This window comes from Perna viridis, chromosome 5 (genome assembly GCF_037379345.1).
Source record: "Perna viridis isolate PV_CMFRI_1.1 ecotype Kerala chromosome 5, ASM3737934v1, whole genome shotgun sequence".
Taxonomy (NCBI): domain Eukaryota; kingdom Metazoa; phylum Mollusca; class Bivalvia; order Mytilida; family Mytilidae; genus Perna; species Perna viridis.
The window spans coordinates 46,917,314-46,938,772 of record NC_142449.1 but is presented as its reverse complement, the minus strand read 5'-3'; the positions used below and the strand labels follow the sequence as shown (position 1 = coordinate 46,938,772).

Sequence of the window (21,459 nt, the reverse complement as noted above, 5' to 3'; positions counted from 1 at the left end):
ATTAATCGCATTTTTTAAATCAAACTGATAATGATAATGTCTAATCAAAACATTCAGTTTAAGACACGAACAAATGGAGAAGAGCTGGAATGAAATACAAAGAACAGAACAGGAAAGAGTTTCATGAAAGCAGCTTATTGAGGCCTATGTCCAACCTTCGGAATTTATATCTTTTATTAAAAAGAACCACTTACTGCACCAAAATTGGTATCCACGAACAATAGTCCTTTTAATACATTGTTTGCAAACCAAGAAAAGTGATACCCTTAAGTATCAAATTTGGCCTGAGTAAAACATTAATGGGTTTATATGTATGTCACAAGTAAATATCCTTGTTATGCATTACAAATAATTGTCTTTTATCATTATTAACTAAATGATACTTTATGCAAATTACAGTACAAGATGACAAATATATTTCATAGATATGATATAACTTTTTCAAATGGCACAAAAAAATAAACTAGAAAAACTATGAGCAATTCTTACTAAATCTTTACTCTCGTTCCCAAAAAATGACCATATACACAGAATTCTTAACTGTAGGTTTGGTTGAGAAAAGCCATATACCAAATATTTAACTATTTCTTCCACCCCATTACATCTTTTGTTTATTATCAGATGTAGATGTAGAAAATTTTAGCAGTAATACGATCTATACTGCTTCCATATATTCAAAAGAAGAGATTATGGAAAACAATGCATCTGTGCTACCCTCTTTTGATATCTCTACCAAAAACGATTATTGAGATCTGCCACCTATGTACCGAATAATGGGTGCTGAGATATCTGCAATGGAAAATTTGCAAATACCTCACATATAAAATTTTGCTCGGAAAACAAGAAGATGACATAGAAAGCCAGAAAGGGGAGACACTGTACACGCTTAAGCTATATAATAAAATTTCTAAATAAATCATTCCTTCCAATTGGTGCTAAGAAATCTGTGACGAAACATTTTCCAATACTATTATGTAAAAATTATTAGTCGCTCGGAAACATGGAGTAGATGACTTAGAAAGCTTGTAAGGGTAGACATGGTACAACTAATAACGAATAAGCCATATACCAAATATATTATCATTCCATCCAATGGGTGCTGAGAAATCTGCGACCTTATATGTAAATATTCTTCGTCACTCGGAGAACTAGATGTAGATGACCTATAAAGCACCGTACAACTCATCATGCTTAAGCCCTATACCAAAACTTCAACCATTCCCTCAAGTAGAAGCCAAGAAATATGCTATGGAAATATTTGTTATGGACGGAATAACGGACGGAGGGAATGACAGACATCCCAATCACTAAATACCCCGAACTTTTCAGGGATAGAGATTAGAAAATTCCAATAGTTTCAAATACTAAACAACATTCCTTCTAAGTGTGGGTTTTACATACACTCCCAGAAAAAAATATATTTCACTATCTTCCAAAGTACTCGTTATTCCTTGTTAAATAAAATTCCAACAATAGAGTTGAAAACGATAGCACTTTCCGAACATCCATTAATTCTTTCCTTTCGTGCATTATAAAGCTATGACATCGTTGCTTCTAGCAGATAACTGAGTTGATAATTCGACTGTCTTTGTGGATATGAACCACTAAAATCCCCAAAAATCTTTCGTAACACGGTTTTAGCAATCATTTGCGTGATACGAGAGACGCTGACCATCAGCTGACTATTCCTATACTTGGTTTAATTTTTGTTTTGTAACATGTATACTCAATACGTTTAGACTCGATATGTTGTATTTGTAATTTATGATGACTGAGGGGTTTCTTAACGCCCTTGGCTATCATTTGTGGTCTCTCACGGACGGTATAAAGCATCGGAGCGTTTACCCAGTCCCCGAGCATAGTCATACCCGTGAATGTGGTTCATGGTGTATTCAGGGAAATTATAGTTTTCATGTGACCACGTTCATTCATTCAATTAATTAAATGCATTACCAGGTGATTTAATGTCGATCGGTGACCTAGTGATCGAATTTGTGATCTGCACGCTTATATTGTACAGCCTACAACATTTACTGAATCATTGACCCGGAAAAATACTTTTCGGGATAAAATCAATAGTTTCAAGTGCATGTAAGACAGATAGGTAAGTCAACTTATTGGTGTATGCCAGCTAATTGATGAGAAATCTATCTTCAAGGCCGAAAAAAAATAAGTTATGTTTCCGATCACAATTCTGAAATTTTGTAGGGTCGGTAGGGATTTATTTTTATTAAAACCTTTTGAAATGATATAAGTCATTATAGTAACACAAAACTCAAAATACAATGAAAACCAAATATGCAAAGACTAAATAACTACATTGTAATAATTTTAGACTTAGTCCATGGCCAAATCTCTTTTGGGATTCGGAGCTTGAGATATTTTTTGTTTTGATGGCGGTGGTATGATATTTATTATGATATGGTACACGTATGTGCATGTAAGATAAAATACATTGCACATGCAATGTTCTTTAAAAATATTTTACAGCCATAGCGCTGTCAGATGATGTTCTCCTATGAATATTCAATAGACACTGATCTTTAATTACTCACTTATATTTACTGTATATGATTATAGATGTAGAGTAACACCATACCCTCAACAAATGCAGGCATTGATATACATATACAACTACATTTATGTAAAAAAAAATTTTTTGATTATTTTTGTAAAGTATCAAAAATAAATGTCTTCTCTTTTTCTTTTCTTATATTTGCAAATATGCAAATATGGATGAATCGCTTTTCTGTTCAAAGGATGAAGGTTTTGTTTAGTATCAAGACATTAAGACTACACACGTAAAAATAATTAAGTTTTATTAAATTGTGAAGATCTACAGGATTTAATGAAATAGAGATTCTTAAGTAAAGTCAATGACAGTGTTTTAAAATGCTGAATGTACATACATGTTACGTTGGTTCTGAAACCAAACGATACTGGCAGTGCCTCTGGATATATTTTAAACAAGAACTATTAGTATACAGTTTTTGTCCAAGGAAACATTTTTTTCAGGCTACAAATGAATATAACTATTTAGAAGTTGATTAAAATTGTTTGATACAAGATTTAGTTGTAATATTGATTTTAAAGTGTTTACTAGGAGCCAGTATCGATGAATTTTGTCTTAAAGTCCATCATATGTCGGTAATGTAATTTTGTTTATAAGAATTTCGAATTTTATCTGTTGCGTACATGACTGTAAGTGGGAATATTTTTCCATTATGCAGTTTTATTCTCTTTTGCTAGAGAACTGTTTAACTGGGACAAAGACCTTATGGATGTAATTTCTTAGCAAATCACACACTACCAGGTTGGTCCTAAGGAAGAGTAATTGACAAGCTTTTTAGGCAATTGAAAATGGAGCATTCCAAAACCCTGAATTAGCCTACATATATGCTTGGAATAGTGTTTGAAATGATTGGAAAAGAATTTCAATCAAATCAAAAAGTATTTGCTTCAGTTTGTAATAAAATAGCTGATAATTTTCCTGAAGTATACAATGCTGTCAAAACCACCACAGAGAGTGATCGCAATTCAATCCATTCAAGAATACATCCTTAAAAGGCAGGATGAAATGAGAGAGAATAGATTTGTTGAAATAGATAACAATTATGCAAGGTGTTTAGAGGTCACGCTACCACAGTTTGAAACATTATCCACAAAGAGTAAGAACCACGATGTGGAAAATACTCAATCACAAATAAAATTGAAGTATGGTTCAATTAGTGCAAAACCAGAGACACCACTGGTTGGTGACAAGGGAAAAGCTATTCCCGATCATGTACAGAGTACACTAAACAGTGAAAAATCTATACGCTTTAGCATACCCATAAAGAGTATTTTCCAGGAATACCTGGCAAATCAAATTTCTGAAAGTCCAGGTCATAAAGAGACCAAAGAAGTTGGCAAGTCAGAAGATAACACAAGGAAAAATCATAGTCAATCAAACGCCTCTTCCTCCCATGTAAAAATGCGTCCTGTACAGTATGATGGGACAGAAGATTGGGATGAGTATTTATCCCAATTTGAGATATTATCTGATATCAATACATGGGGCGATAGTGAAAAAGGGTTATACTTAGCAAGTTGCTTAAAAGATAATGCTCGAAGTATTTTGAGTGAGCTAAGCCAAAGCGAAAGACGCGATTTCTCCAGATTAAAGCATGCAGTTTCTAGAAAGAAAGTTTGGCAGTGAATTCATAGCTGAGATGTTTAGGGCTAAGCTCCAAAGTCGGTACAGGTCAAAAACTGAGATCATATCAGAACACGCCACGTCCATAATGAAGCTTACAAGACAAGCCTATCCAAAGGCTGACATGAAGCTTTTAGATACGTTGGCTGTTGACTACTTCATTGATGGATTCGATGACACAGAAATTCGATTAATGCTTAGACAGTCTCAACAAGAGACAATAACACAAGCTGGAACTCTTGCAATTAGATTAGAAACTTTCAAAACAGCAGACAAGGTTAAACATCGAACAGTATGTTCCTATTCTGAACAAAATGAATCTGTTCACGTAGGGAAGAGCACTGATGTCGGCAATCAGGTAATGCCTTTCCTTGAAAACTGTATGACTAAGATAAGCAGTGATGTTGAGTCGGTTAAGTCTAAAATTGACTCAAATAAAAGCGATAGAATCTATGGGAACGGAAAGAAGTATTTCAAACCGAAATACAATGACAAACGTCAAAATAACAAGAATCCATTTGTCAAAATAAAAATGACAAACAAAGGAATGATAAGTCTGGTGACGCGCTAGGAAAAGGTGAACCGAATGATAAATCAAATAAAAAAAAAAGGGATACGGACAATAGTCGGGTCCAATGGTCGGGACACGACATCAGATAATTCAGATTGACCAAACATTGTTTTTGCAAGGACAGTTTGGTCCAAAAATGAAGATCTTTTCATAAATACAAAAAAAATGTGGTTTTCCGGTAACCATGCTCGTGGATACTGGTGCCACCATTACTATTTTAAGATCGGACCTTTTAAATTGTTTACCTCGCTGGTTAACCGAGCAAATGGAGATGGTCAATTCATCTCTGGTAACTGCTACTGGAGAAAGAACTCCATTCCTTGGGAAATGTAAGGTTGACTTTAATATAGATAGTACCGAAATCAAACATGAAGTATTGTTCGCGGGTATACAGAATGAAGAAATTCTGGGTTATGATTTTATGGCTAAACATAAATGTAATATCTGCTTAAATGATTTCACTTTGACCGTTGAAGGTAAATGTAGTATTCCACTTCAGTCTTCCGCTGTTGGTTCGAATTGCTGCCGTGTGTTAATAGCAGAAAACACGACCATTCCTGCCAACAGTGAGGTCATTATAAGTGGTAAACCTTCACAATAGTTAAGTGAATCCGAAGCAGAAGCAGCAATAGTAGAACCTATAGCCCAAATCATAGAAAATTAAAATATCCTTGTGGGCAAATCTGTATCATCTACAAAACAACCATATATCCCATTAAGAATATTAAATGTTAAAAAAAGTTGCTCATTAACCAAAGAAGCCGAAGTAATCAAACTTCCGAATCATCTAAAAACATTGTCTGAAAACTCTGGCGATGAATTGTCCAAACACAAAAAAGACAAGTTACTAGCCTTGCTGTCCAATTATCAAGACATATTTTCTAAGTCACCTACCGACATTGGAAGGACAAAATTGGTAAAACATAAAATTGATACTGGTAATAGTAGACCTATCTGCCAACTACCTAAACGAATACCTTTTGCCAAACGTGATGAAGTTAACAAAGATTTAGCTGATATGAAAACAATGGGTGTCATTGAACCAAGTGATAGTCCTTGGTGCAGTCCTATTGTCTTCTCAGGAAAAAAAATGGCACTTTAAGGTTTTGTATTAATTACCGACAGCTAAATGACGTCACAGTCAAGGACTGTCACCCATTGTCTCGAATTGATGAAACCCTCGATACTCTTTCCCCAGCATCATGCTTTTCTACCCTATGATAAAAGGGTTATTGGCAAGTGGAGGTTGATAAAAAAAAGATCGCACAAAAACAGCTTTTGCCACAGGTGGTGGTGGTCTCTGGCAATGGTTACTCTTCCTTTTGGACTTTGCAATGTACCCTGTACATTTGGGAGGTTGATTGAAAATATACTATCAGGTCTTACCTATGAAATGTGTCTTGTACATTTGGATGACATTATTGTTTTTGGCAAAACATTTGAATCAAAACTAAGCAACGTACAATTGGTTTTTGAGAGAATCAGGCAATCAAACCTAAAACTTCATCCTGACAAATGTGATCTTTTTAGAAGACAGGTTAAGTTCCTTGGGCATATTGTTTCCGAAAAAGGTATAGCAACAGATCCAGACAAAGTAAAAGCGGTGAATGAATGGCCAAAACCCAGAAATCTTAAACAACTTAGGAGCTATTTAGGTAATGCTTTTACTACCGCAAGTTCATACACAATATCTCGCAAATAGTAAGACCCCTAAATAGGCTGTTGGAAAAGTCTGCTGTAGATTTCATTTTGACAAATGAATGTGACAAATCTTTTGAAACTTTAAGACAAAAACTAATTGAGGCACCTTTATTTTAGATACTGACGCCAGCAATTTTGGTATTGGTGGGGTTCTTTCACAAATTCAAAATAATCAAGAGAGACTCATAGGTTATTTCAGTAAGAGCCTGAATAAGGCAGAGAGATCTTACTGTGTAACAAGGAAAGAGCTTCTCGCTTTGGTTAAGTCCTTACGGCATTGTCATTGCTATCTTTATGGACGATCTTTTCGACTACAAACAGATCACGGGTCCTTTAAGCGGTTGAAGAATTTTAAAAACCCCGACGGCCAACTTGCTAAGTGGTTGGAAGTTCTATCTGAGTACGACTTTATCACAGAGCATAGAAGAGGGCGTAGCCACTCAAATGCCGACGCTCTATCACGTAGGCCGTGCTCAGATGACTGTAAATACTGTCAGAAAATAGAACAGGAAGAAGTTCAGAATGATAGCGTACTTCCGATAATCAGAGGTGTCAATATTCTTTTCCTATTTGTGCAATCAACAATGATGCAGGGGATGTCAATGGATCTGTCACACATGATGAAGGGATGTGTCCGGATCAAAGACATGTCTCTGACTTGTTGATTAATAGTTCTATGGATCTTGAACGGCTACGGCAGGAACAGTTGGAAGAACCTGAACTAAAGATTATCATAGAGTTTAAGGAAAGTGGGGTTAAACCAGATTGGTCAGCAATTTCGAAATTTTCACCTAACGTAAAATATCATTGAGCTATGTGGGATGTTTTGCATTTAAGAACTGGAGAACTTTATTGAAAATAGGTGAGTTCCGATGGTGCTTAACATGAATGGCAACTTGTACTTCCACATCGTCTTCGTCGGTTTGCTTTTAAACTTTTACATGAAATTCCAACAGCTGGTCATCTTGGTATAACAAAAACACTGTCCAAATTACGGTCTAGATTCTTTTGGTGTGCCATGAAAAAGGATGTTGCTCATTGGTGTCACATTTGTGACAGGTGTGCGTCAACGAAAAGAACACCAAACAAAGTAAAAGCGTTATAATGTAGATGCACCATTATAAAGAGTGGGAATTGATGTATTGGGTCCTATAACTACATCCAATGACGGAAACATATATTTACTAGTTATCGGTGATTATTTACAAAGTGGATGGATGCATATCCTATTCCAAAACAAGAGGCAAAAAAAGTGGCTGAAATCTTAGTGAAGAAATTCGTTGTCCTTTTTGGGGTGCCAAGAATATTACACTCAGATCAAGGCACTAACTTTAAATCAACAATTTTCAAAGAGATGTGTTCAATTCTTAGCATTGACAAAACCAGAACAACTTCACTTCACCCGGAAAGTGATGGTATGGTTGAACGTTTTAACCAGACCTTCGAAAATATGTTATCACTGTTTTGTTGCGAGAACTAAAGGGACTGGGATATGCATATTCCCTTTTTAATGATCGCTTACAGGTCCTCTGTTCATCACACAACAAAAGGGTCACCTTGTTTAATGATGTTTGGGCGAGAAATTGACTTACCAATAGATCTAATTTTTGGTAAACCTAGGGAAGAACCCATGGAAGTAAATTCAGAATATGCCTATGTATTATCAGAATCATTGGCTGTTATACATAACTTTGCCAGAGATCATTCAACTTTCAACAAGTGCAATAAAAAGAGATTATAATCACCGGGCACATTTAAAACATTTATCTGAAGGAGATTGTGTATGGTTACATAATTTGGTTAGGAAAAAAGGCTTAAGCCCGAAACTACAATGTCCATGGAAAGGCCCATACATAATAAAAATATGCCTAAGTGTCGTTTTCCGAATTCGAGATCGGGAAAATTCAAAACCAAAAGTAGTCCACAATAACAGATTAAAACCATACACTGGTGGAAACAGATTGGTTTCAAAAATTGAATAGCTCTGTATTACTTCAAGGTCAGTTGGGAACTGCTGAAGAAGCCGAGTATGTGAGTCTTATGTTAATTTAGAGGATGAATCTGATTCTGTTCCAACTTATTTTGAAAATAATATTCCGGTTCTAGATGAGCCAGATTCTGTTCAGATTGACAAAGAACAAATCAAAACCGACAGTAGAGGTCGACAAATAATTAAACATAAACGATTTCAGGATTTTGTTTAACTTTTATCTCTGCAGATCAGGAGTTCCTACAGATGCACATTATGCAAAGTTGGAGTTCAAAACTCGTTTGCAACAAAGGGTGCTGCGGAGAGACACATCATGGAGAAACACAAACGTTTTGTATGGGAATGTCAATATTGTCAATACGTAACTGCTAGAAAAAACGGGAAGCATTCCAGATGCCCAAGAGGAGTCCGCCCGTTATCATCCATCTGTCATAATCGTGCTACAGAAGACACTAAAGACAAGGCCAAGAGTGACTATGAAGATTATAGAAAGAATACAGCACATAGTAAGATTCTTGAAGTCAAACCAGAGGGTGACAATCTATCAAGATCTTGCCACGCTCATGCAGATGCAAGAAAACTGAGATGTGCTAGAGTGAGATCACGTTCACCAATGGAAAGAAGGGAATCAAAGTCACCAATCATAAATGAGGGTAACAATCCAGAACAATCAAAGAATACTCTAAAACCAAGTATAACAGGCACTCAGAATCAAAAAGATGAAATTCGAACAGAAAATTCTGGGAAATATTTAGATATTTCAACTGACAAGTCCGATGATGAAGCATATGTTCCAAGGGAGGTAATTTCGACAACAACGTATAATGGAAATGTGTAACAAATGGAAGAGGAGGTACATGATGTGCTGTGGTGTCCTTCGACATGTAAAAATCTGTCTCCTAAGAAGGCTTCAACTCCAAAGAAACCATTGACAGATACAATATCTATAAAAATCATGACAGAGGAACAACTCAACAAAGCAACAGATGAACTTAAACAAGTTCTTTATGATAAGTTTAAACTGGTTGAGAACAACATAATCACGCTGAACATTGGAGGGGAAATGTTTGAAACGTCTACGGTAACACTAAGACATGATCCAAGTTGTATTTTGGCTATTCTCACAAACCGCAGATATGAATATGATGGGCACCGAAACATTTTTATTGACCAAGATCCGACATACTTTCACTTGGTGTTAAACTATTTACGGAATGACGGAATTTTTGACTTGCAGTCATTGCCAAGGGAACTCGGAGTCTTGCAGAAATTTAAGAGAATGGCAACTAAAATTTGTTTGGATGGCCTAATCGGAATAGTTGACAGGATAATTGACATCATTTTAAATGCATAAACTAAGTTGACAGTCGTTTTTCTTAATTCCTGTTTGTTTTTCATGTTGTTATTATGTCACACATATTCCACTTCGAATCATATTTATTAGATTTGGTTATAACTGTGGCATTAGACGATCGATCATCTCATTGCGCTCATGTTTGGGAACAAACACTTTTAATTGGAATTGAAATTGAATTAATTTAATTAAATTGTCACAAACCAATATTGTGTGATTATCTATATAATTAGTGTATTAATTATGCATTGACTACATGTTTAAACATCTTGTATTGATTTGTAATATTGATTAGTTTCACCTATGTTTATGTTTACATGTTACTTTTACATCCTAGATTGTAACCTTTACCCAGTCAGGTATGAATTAAGTATCTAAAAATAGCATGTCAAGTGACTTCTCAGGTGTATAAAAGCAGCTGGTTTTAATGTTTTGGGTTCAGTCTGTCAAGAGTAACAGAAAGTTATGAAGAACCCTGCCAGAAGAAGGCTAAGCATGGTAAATATTACTTTACTAGTTACCAGCCTTCGTTTAATTAACCTTTTCAGTTAACGGTAGATACATAAGCATAAATCGTGGTAAACAAGTTCACCATAGTTGATGGTAAAATTAACCATGAACTGTGGTAAAGTGTACCATTAAATTAACCATCAATTGTGGTGAAACCTCCAATCATTTACCATAGCCAAAGTTGTGCACTGTTGTCTATACACCTGCTGTTTTTATCATTAAGTTTGAATATTATATGATTGATAACCATATTTCATCAATCATTAAAGCATTGAAATTTATCTTTATCTTTGGTTAGATTTGTCATCGTTCAAGCTCGCACGTGGACTAAAATTGTAACGAAAGCGAGCATCGTTACAATATCAATAAATGGAGAAGTTATCTAGACAATGCAAACACGTTCAAGACAAATCATATTTATGTTCAAATTTGCTCTTCGGGCAATACCAGTCTGCGTCCATAGTTGCCCCTCGGGCAATGTCAGTCTGTGTCCAGACTTGTAGATGTTAGAAATAAAAGTTCACCAAACAGACACTTACAAATAATTCATAGCTCGAATATATTTTTTTCAAAAATCGGTAAAAAACACAAACAAATAAAAAGCTTCGTGGAGGGCACCATTATACGATCACATCATAACTGGAAAACCATAACAGATGCCTAAAATCTGATTGAAATAAGCAGGCAGGGATTTTCATAGGGAATGCAATAAAAAAAATTCGAATTCGGACCAAAAATAAAAAAGTCGATATTTTCGACATATTTGAAATCTGATGAAAACGAAGGCAGAAATTCTTATGAAGAATCCAATACATGAATACCATATTGTATGTAGTGGTTAACTAACGGGATCTTTCAGAGCTGCTCCTTGTCAAAAGAATCGTCCTGCAGCAGCGCTAAGCTTGTCGTAAAAAGCTACTTAATAGTGTCCAGGACCCTAGCCTGGGACACAGAGCAACTGGGTTGTGTGTCCCATGTGGTGGAATAGGGTACCCCTGGCGTGTTACATGCTGGGGTTGTCAGGTTATAATAAAGAAAACACATTACTCGTACGTTAAAGAAGCCTGCTGTGGTATTCGATACGAGTAAGAACCTTTGCTCTTCGCCTGACCCTACCCAGCCCTCTTTTTTTCTAGTGACAATCAAAATTTGTCGACCCTATTATCCTTGTGTCCAATCTTATTATTATTTCATCATCATCATTTCATGTTCTTTTTATCATCCATTTCATGTTCATCGGCTGAATATAGCTGAAATATTGCGTTAAACCCCAACAATCAATCAATCTTTAAGAGCTTACTTAGAGGTGTGTTAACACTTGTTGAATACCTTTTGATCTCTTTTTGTATTTAATATGTTTTAATTTAATTATTAGCAGGTGCATTAATTGCCTTTTAACATAGCTGTCTTTTTTCCGTGGCATAATTATCTTTACTTACTTTGCAATCTTTTAGTAGGCATTATTACTTTAACCATTGCAACATTAAAATAATCATTCATATCTGCTTTCCACCACGGGTCTTTCTCTGCACTGGTAAGTACTTCTGTTTTAAGTAAACCATCAACTCCATTTTGGTGATTTGACCGAGAGCTTGAATCTGTGCGCATTCCATCGCCTAAAATTAATAAATGACCATTTGATTTGAAAATCAACAGTTTCAAAAATACAGAAATTTTCAAATATTCGATGCACATTCACTAGTTTAAAAAGAAAGGTGATACGTATAAATCTTAAAAGAACCCTCAACATTTTAAAAAAAAAAGTGCCTTATCTTCAAGAATAATCACCATTAACACAATTCTTTCTGTCTTTTAATGGTTTTGCAAGATAAAATGAAACCAATTCCAGCCTTTCTATTGTGGCATGGCACCTTGTTATACGGTTCAAACATTTAAATTAAACAGAATAAATATTACTAAAACAACAAAAAAAAATAAATGTTCAGTTGTAATATAACCCTTACCATGCGGAAACCGTATATATACGGTCATGGGCTGCTTTCCGATTTTTGGGTTCTGGCAATTTTATTTTTAGTTTTAGAAATTTGATTTCATATGCAAGCAGAGTGAATGTGCTTTAAAATGAGGCTATATTATACAGAGTTTTAGCAAACATATGGACTTGACAGCTGAACAAGAAATTTTTTAGGCATAGAGCTCAATTCTCGGCTTTAACAACAGCAGAGTGGATCCATAGTGCTTCATTTCATTTGGTTTCTATAGAATAATGACGGCAGTCACCACTCGCACGATGTCAACCCCATACACTTACAACTTTCGGTTTTAGGCAAATCTAAAGCCAAACATTGCAAAAAATCCTAATTTTTTTCTCATAAGTGACCCCTCTGGGCACCCCTGACCTTCCACTTACGACTGTAATGATCAAGTTTTGGCTTAAATTACCATCAGAGGGAACAAGCTTTAGAAAAATTGCACGTTGGACACTGTCTTACCCCTGGTGATCACCACATCCGGTTAAAAATCACCATTTTCAGGCAACACACCCATTTTCCCGCGCATGTTACTACCTCATTACCCAATTCACCCGACACCGTGATTAGATACCTTTAACTTATATAGATTAATCAGCATCAGCACCATGTGACCAGTGATCAAAAATGCCAAAACTTTGTTCTTGGCAACAAATTCGGTGTTTTTATCCTTCTAGTAGTCAATTATGATGATATAACCAACTTCAGATGGTTTAGACGGATTTAAAACACATTATTAAAATATGGGGATTTACATGTACCCAAATTTGTATTTGTATAAATCGCTGATCGGTGTAAGCGACAGACATTTGAAGAAAACACATTAAGACAGGGAGGGGCTTAAAAAGGGGGCACGATACAAGTCAACATGCAGAAGTATTTTACCAAATGTTTCAGCATTCCCTAAAACTTGTGACGAAAATGTCCTTAATACAGCACCTTTAATTACCGAAGTCTTCGTTAACTAAACAGGAAGTAGATGAGCGTGGAACCAAGAAAAGCAATAAATGTTACAAGTCACCATGAAGCAAAACAAATTATTTAATATATATCTAAGCATTCAATTGAAATAAAACTTAGATATTTTGGAAAAGGAAACAGGAACAAGCGGACAATCAAGATGATTTCAATATAATCCTAATCATAAGATTCTTCATGCTTATAGCCATTTTTTTTTTGTTTTTTTTTTTTTGTTTTTTTTTTTTGGGGGGGGGGGGCGAGAACGTTTTTGCAAGGAAGTTCATACTTGCATAAACTTCGCCAGATCATTCATACATGCCGTCAGATTGAAACCAATATGGCTGCCGTGTAGTTCGAAAGAGAGTGGCAACGAACTAAACGGCATTATATAGTCGTAGTTTATTACATCCACATTGATTTTTACCGGTACAATTGGTTTACAGAGAGTAATTTTCAGCTCGAGGGAAAGAAACTTATAAATGCTTAAAATCTAACAATAAGTAAATTCGCCCCAAAATTAAATTGTCCCAGAACTAGATTCTATAAATACATTTACCGGTTCAACACATTTAAAAAAAAATAATTCCTAAATGTCGGGATAGATTTATAAGGATTAAACTATTTCCGGTCGTTAATGGATGTATGAACGAATCTCGCCACTCCCAAACATAACATGAACAGCCTTCGGCCGTTAATTGAGTTTGGGAGCTTTATACATGCATGAACGACCGATAATAACTGTTTAATCCTAAAATAAGGGTATAATTTGCTAAAAATGAAACTCGGCTATTTTAATAATTAGAATAAAAGATATCTGAAAAAAAATTATACTTGTAACTCCTTCAAAATTGCGTCCTATATCCTTCAACTAAATTGAAAAAAAGTACTTACTTTTCAGCGTTAAAATCCGACGAAATGTTTTTTCTACAAGAAAAAAACAACCAATTAAAAAATAATCAATGCAACCAAGATTTTATATTCTATGAGATATGATATGATTTTATAATAGATATTTAATTAACAAAGGTAGAAAAACATGTTCATGGTACGTATATTCAACCAACTCAGAATTAGAATATAAGTTATGTACTGGTGGTCATGCAGAAGCTGCACATCAAATTTGAAATCCTTTTTACGAATAATTTCGTTTTAAAGTTGACTTAAAAAGTTTTATTGCAAAAGTAATCTTAAAATTGAGATCGATGTCGGATTACACGGATTATGGATTATCAAGTGTGGAACATGGGCTAAATTTTATTGATTGATTGATTGTTGGGGTTTAACGCCCGAGCAGCAATATTTCAGCTATTTTCAGGCGATGAACATGAAATGATGATGATGAATGAAAAAAAGGGATGGGACACAAGGATAATAGGGTCGACAAATTTTGATAGCCAACGTGGCATCTTTCCCAACACGGTGCACTACTATGGTTAGCGGTCAGGTTTTCTGTATTATAGCCTGGCAACCCCAGCATGTAACACGCCAAGGGTACCCCATTCCACCACCTTGGGCACACATCCCAGTTGCTCTGTGGGCAGAGCGCCTAGCCCCCGGCTAGATTTCTGAGTACTATTAAGTCGCCTTTCACGACAAAGTTAGCGCTGCTGCAGGCCTATTCTTTTGACACCCAGACCTGCATTTTACAAACGCTTAACACTGTTTAGAAATCGAGCCTATACATTCTAAAGAAATATAAGACATTACAGTCATTATAATAGAACAAAGAACTTTATGAATTATATCCACAAAGAGTATTCAAGGGAACCAAGATTCTAGCGGAAATAAAAAAAAATGTAATCAAGGAACTAAGACCAGACATGGAAAACAGACACACACAACAAAGAACCTAAACTATCTAAAACAATACGTACAAATTAACAAAAGTAAATGAGCAACTCGGACTCCACTAAAACTGGGAGCAAGGACTAGGTGCAAGGTTAGGGTCAGGATCCTGTGCTTTTCTGAAAACTATCGCCAAGTTGCTCGTAAAAAATCAAGTTCTGTGTAGAAAAAAGAGGAAAGGAAAACTATGAAACATTGAACAAATCAGTTCTCATGGTGCAGATTGATACACCATGACGACCTACGAGTTCATGATGACGACCATAAAAGTTCTATAGTAATGACTTCAATCTTGTAGCAACATAACCCTTTCCAAAAGCCTAATTTTAAGAGGTCTAGCGTGATACAAAAAGTCTGCGTAGTTACCGCAAGCTTTTGCATAACGTATGAGTTGTGATATGAAAACTCCATACACAATTGCTGAAGGGCTGCTGCCACAGATGTTAGGAAAGTAGACAATACTGAATGAAAAATCATTTGTTTGTCGTAAAGTTTGTCGTAAAATTTGGTCAATAGTCTTCCTTTACCATCGATCTCTAATGTATGTCAAGATATGAGGCTGACTTCAAAGTGTATTAAATCCCCTAAACTAAGATTGTTTAACGATAATATGTCATCTTTATAGCGGAAACTGAGATTAAAGTCTTTAGCTAAACAATGTTCTTTCTATCGGATCAGGTCAGCTATAAAGTCAGTCTCATAAGCTATCATTGATTAAAGAAGCGTGCAACGAGAATTACACGTTCACTCATTTTCTTCATTCAGTAAACATCAATTTAATTTTCTACGAATGTGCGCTCAGTAGATTTACAAAAAAAGTAAGAAGAAATGTTTGTGGTTTTATAACGAAGTAATATATTTACACAAATCTCAACGAAACCACACAGGAAAATGCTGCATAATTAGTTTTCAATCTTCATTTTGATATATTGAACTGAATACACGTGCCCGATAAAAACCTAATGGTAAATTCTAAAGTTTTAAGTTGATAGTTATAAAAAAAAATATGATAAAAAAAAGAAAACAATCAATAAAGCGGCCGTACATGGCGTGTTTATTACACCTCCGTAATTTTTTTCCTTACAAGAGTTATGAGAATAGTCCTACCGTTCTGATGAGTTGCGCGAAAAAAAATTGCGCTCCCTGTACTTATTTGACCACAAACGAAATTATACATCGTGGAAATTGCATAACTGTTACAGTATTAGCTATTATTCGGAATTAACGGCATTATTATTCAAGGTCGAAACCAGAGATTCCATTTCAATTAGACGACACCGACGTCATGGCCAGTGCCCAGTCAGAAGTCCGATTTGCGTGTCGGTTACTTACTAACTGCATATTCGGGGAATAGTAAGTTTGTTTTCCCCTAATACCCAGTCAATAAGTATAAAATGTTTGAGAATAATCATGTTCCGTCGAAAACATGACATTATCGTTAAAAATGTATCAAATATGACTGAGGAAACATGTAATGTTATATCATGATGTAGATGTTTGTAGAGCATTTAATGCTTCATGGGCAATATAAAAAATAAGCAAATTTGGCGGCATTTGTGCATATGCAGCCGATGAAGGGATGCTGCCATAAATTAACACAGAATGATAAGTTATAGTGTAATCGTCATTAATTTTTATTGAGAAATGAAAAGCATGAAACCCCTGAATTTATGAGCGTTTAAAGACAATATGTAACATATAAGGCAGAAACAACCGACATCAAGGGATCTGGCTAACTGATGTTCCTTCTTTTGGATTAGATTTCCTATAAAGTCAGCCTAACAAATGAAAAGAAATAGGTCAGCGATTAGCAATGCACAATATGATCCCACCGTCAAACGGACTGGACAAATAGGTTCTGATAAAAAAAAAATCCAGCATTTGACAACATCATCTTTGGTATATTAAGAGGATGATTGAGAATTGTTTTCACAAGTATGGAGCATGAATCTCTTACCAATTCTGCGTATTTGTATGTAGGTGTTCCATCTCTTTAGAGTAACAACGATGTAAAATGATGATAAGTACGTATTTTGAACTAAGTATTGGGAAAAGCATGTATTGATGCTACTAATTACGATAATATTCTAGTTTTGGGGGTTTCCAGAAGAACGTTCGAATTTTGAAAAATGGGACTGAATCGACTAGATGAAAAAGGCTGGGTGGATACAGGAGGGCAGATCGACCTAATATAATGTTCAATATAATGAATCCGCTAACGTTTTGGTTATTCACATATTGGATGTTCATTAAAATCTACCTCGAAGAACTTAAGACAAAGAATACTACACTGTGGATTCAGTCTCATAGTTTGACCTACACTTAGAGACGATGGTAAGGGAAAACTATTGACCAAACTATATGACAATCACAGTGGAGTCCGAGTTGGTTATTTGCTTTTGTTGCTTTGTACGTGTCATTTTTGTTATTTTATATTCTTTGTTATGTGTGTCTGTTTCCCGTCTACAACTTCTTCATATATATTTTACGTATCTGGCGTCAATGTTACAAAGAATAATCGTATGAATAAAGTTGATCATAAATAAAAGTAAAGATTTAGAAGCAATTGCTTCGGTGATCAACCAAACTGCAAAAGTTAAATTTATTACCGAGACCAAGTACGTTGGATATTCAATGTTCTATAATCGACATTCAAACTTTTCAACATCAAACTGAATGTCAAACGGTAAATTTTTTGATATTCATTTCTGGCAACTTTTAAGAATATAAACACTAAATGAATATCAAATGAATATCAAACAGGATTTTTTGCTGTTCGATATTCGTTTGAAAATCGTTTCCAGGTTATATATTGAGTACAGAACGGATTTGAATATCAAACTGAATATCTAACAGGAGTTTGGTATGTTCGATATTCGTTTTACATTCATTTCTGGGATATATATTGAATATAGAATGGATTTGAATATCAAACTGAATATCAGACAGGATTTTTTTGCTGTTCGATATTCATTTGACATTCGTTTCCGGTTTATATATTGAATATAAGAACGGATTTGAATATCAAACTGAATATCAAACAGGTACTACAATACAGTGAGGTAATTTCTGAAAAATTGGTCTCATTTTGTTGAAATGGAGCTGTTTTGAGGCAGCCCGCAAATAAATTTCTAGTGTTTTGTCATAAAAAAGTGCATATTTTTAAAATCCTTGGTGTGTTCATGTTCAAGTCATTTATAAGTAATTTAGTGATTATTGTTAAAAAATCCAGTAGCCATGGTAACATACTGAAAAAAATATTACTGAGTTTAGTAGAAATCAGGGGTGCCTGTTCAAAACTTAAGCAAAATACTATGTTTATAAAATAACAGGCACTTAGACACAACCACAGGATGAAAGCACGCATGGAGTAGGTGGAAAAATTGTGAAAATAATAACACCCTTTTCCATTCATTCTCTCACAATTTTAGTTAAAAAAATTCGTGTGAAATAAGGTATTTTGAAAAATTGCCATCTGATGCTGAGGAGAAAACCTAATACGGCAGGGGACTGAAACGTTCCGGATACCATTTTTCATTTTAGTTACACCTGCTTACCACAATATATATTACATCTGTCTATGTATAAATGCTTAACTACATTTAAACAATATATCCACCAACTTTCAACTTTTAATTTTAAGTTTCAAAAAAATTGACGAGGGTAACTTGGTGTACGAAACAGTGTACCTTAATGTAACTGTATAGTGTACCCTTGATATTCAGTTTAATATTCAAAACAGTTCTATATTCAATATATAAACCGGAAACGAATGTCAAACGAATATCGAACAGACCAAACTACTGTTTGATATTCAGTTTGATTTGATATTCAAATCCGTTCTATATTCAATATATAACCCGGAAACGAATGTCAAACGAATATCGCACAGCAAAACAAATACCGTTAGATATTCAGTTTGATATTCCAACCTATTCTTTATTCAATATATAAACCAGAAACAAATGTCAAACGAATATTAAACAGCAAAAACAAAAACAAAAAAAAAACCAAAATTCATGTTTGACATTCAGTTTGATATTCAAATCCATTCCATTCTATATTCAATATATAAACCGGAAACGAATGTCAAACGAATATCGAACAGAAAGAATCCCGTTTGATATTCAGTTGGATATTCAAATCCATTCTATATTCAATATATAACTCAGAAGGGAATGTCAAACGAATATCGAACAGACCAAAATCCCGTTTGATATTCAAATCCGTTCTATATTCAATATATAAACCGGAAACGAATGTCAAACGAATATCAAACATCCAAACACTCCTGTTTGATATTCAGTTTGATATTCAAATCCATTCTATATTCAATATATAACTCGGAAGACAATGTAAAACGAATTTCGAACAGAAAAAAATCCCGCTTGATATTCAGTTTGATATTGAAAAGTTTGAATGTCGAATATCGATCATCGAATATCCAACGTACTTGATCTCGGTAAATTTATTTTAGTTTTACTTTTTCAGTTCACAATGCATACTCGTTTTACACCCACATCCTCTTGCGCGAGGATAATTCATCAGGAACGAAAAGTTCAAATTTTGAATATTTTATCAAAACCGAACTATATTTAAGTAGATGTATTTATAAGAATCATGCAAATTCTGTAATATGCGATACACCTAAAAAAGGCTACACATTTTTAGTTTTGTTGTTAAGTTGTTTTGCAGGTCTATATGATGGAATGCATAATTATTCATTCCAATCTGTCTGCTCTTAGGAAATATTCAACATAGAAAATCCAATAGTTCCTTTTGTATAATTAGTGTCATAATAGAATATTCCCCCTTAATCTTGAATTGTAAAGTACATTCTATATAATTACTGTCTCGTTAGATGAACAGCTACATGTTAATTTCTGTTAATTATTACGTTTTAAACAAAATATTAGATATAAAAGAGTAATCAAAGGAACCAAGGTTATAGCGGTAATCAAAAGAATGTAATCCAGGGACAAAGACCAGACATGGAAAACAGACATACACAACAAAGAACATAAAGTAACTAAAATCATACATACAAAGTAACAAAAGTAAATGAGCAACTCGAGCTCCACTAAAACCTGGGAGCATGGATCAGGTGCACCGGTAGGGTAAAGTATGCATGCTGTTTTACTTACCTACTTTTCTTTATCTTTTTGTGTATTGTATTCTATGTAATAACACCATTTAAAACAGCTATTTACTTATCCATTATATAAAGTACATGAACTTACTGAAAGCAGACATCTCTTTCTCATATTTGACTGAAATAACAAAATGAAGATGTTTGATTGTTGATGCACGCAAAGTTTGCAAGTAGATATCATGTACTGAAAATTAACTGAGATAAAATTACGTCACTCGTCGACATAACTGCTAGGTGCAATGGCAAGTTTTTTTATGTGCTTTCGAAAAAATGACTTCATGTCTCACAAAATAACAATCCGTTTTTCACATTTGAAAAATCATTCTTTAAAATATTGTTAGTAGGCAGATTTTATGTCTATTCACATCGTGTTTTATTTATACACTTTTAACGTGTAAAGTAAGTGATTGATAAGACCATAAGTTAGTTACTGACATGTTTCCGAGAAATGCATATTTTGGTGAAAATGGCTTTCCGTATTGATCATTGACCCCTAAGGGCAAGAACATAATTGCAGGAACATAATCAAGTCAAGTAAAAAATAAGGCAGACATAATAGATTTCACACCACCACAAAATCAGAAATATGAAGAGTTTTTAAGAGCCTTTCTCTGTATGGATCAAAATCATTACAAAATATCAGACTTTTAAATTCATTTATAATTACAAAAAATAATTTCACATGACATATTAACATCAAAATTAGTATTGTATTTTACTTTTGCAAACGTGTTGCCACGGAAACCAACCTTTGATATATGCAATAAGTATAAATTCTGCTGTAATCAATGGAAACCATTTATGTAGTCATGATAAATTTATCTTATGGATAGTTAAGACAAATTCAAGGTAATAATACAGCTAGCTTTTATATGAAATCACATCGTATATCCACACACCAATGTATTATATGTGAAAACAATGATTTCAATAAACAGTGCCCTTTTCAATTTTGAAATCCTGTTTAAGACCATTTCTATACTGAAATGCACCAATGTGTATATTTAATTATGAATAGAAATGTCCTTGCACAAGAATATTGTTAAAAACTGGAGTTGTTGTATTTTATTGTTTTGTGAAATTCGAAGGAACAAATATTACCACTCATTTTTTCTAGAAAAAAAGAAATATTCAGTGTTTTCCAGCAGAGCATTTCATTAAATTTCTTTATCATAAGTAAGCAGATTAAG

General features: G+C 34.4%; 1 protein-coding gene across 1 annotated transcript in view; it reads right to left on the bottom strand.

Annotated features, from left to right (window-relative positions):
• The window catches only part of LOC148617970 (uncharacterized), a 163,625-nt gene that overhangs the window by 55,821 nt on the left and 86,345 nt on the right, over positions 1-21,459 (bottom strand). Inside the window, exons 32-34 of the mRNA XM_088585159.1 lie at positions 20,358-20,387; positions 14,164-14,196; positions 11,761-11,937 (exon numbers count right to left, since the gene is read on the bottom strand). Of these exons, the coding sequence (XP_088441285.1) occupies positions 11,761-11,937; positions 14,164-14,196; positions 20,358-20,387 (240 nt within the window). The remainder of the gene's footprint in view (positions 1-11,760; positions 11,938-14,163; positions 14,197-20,357; positions 20,388-21,459) is intronic.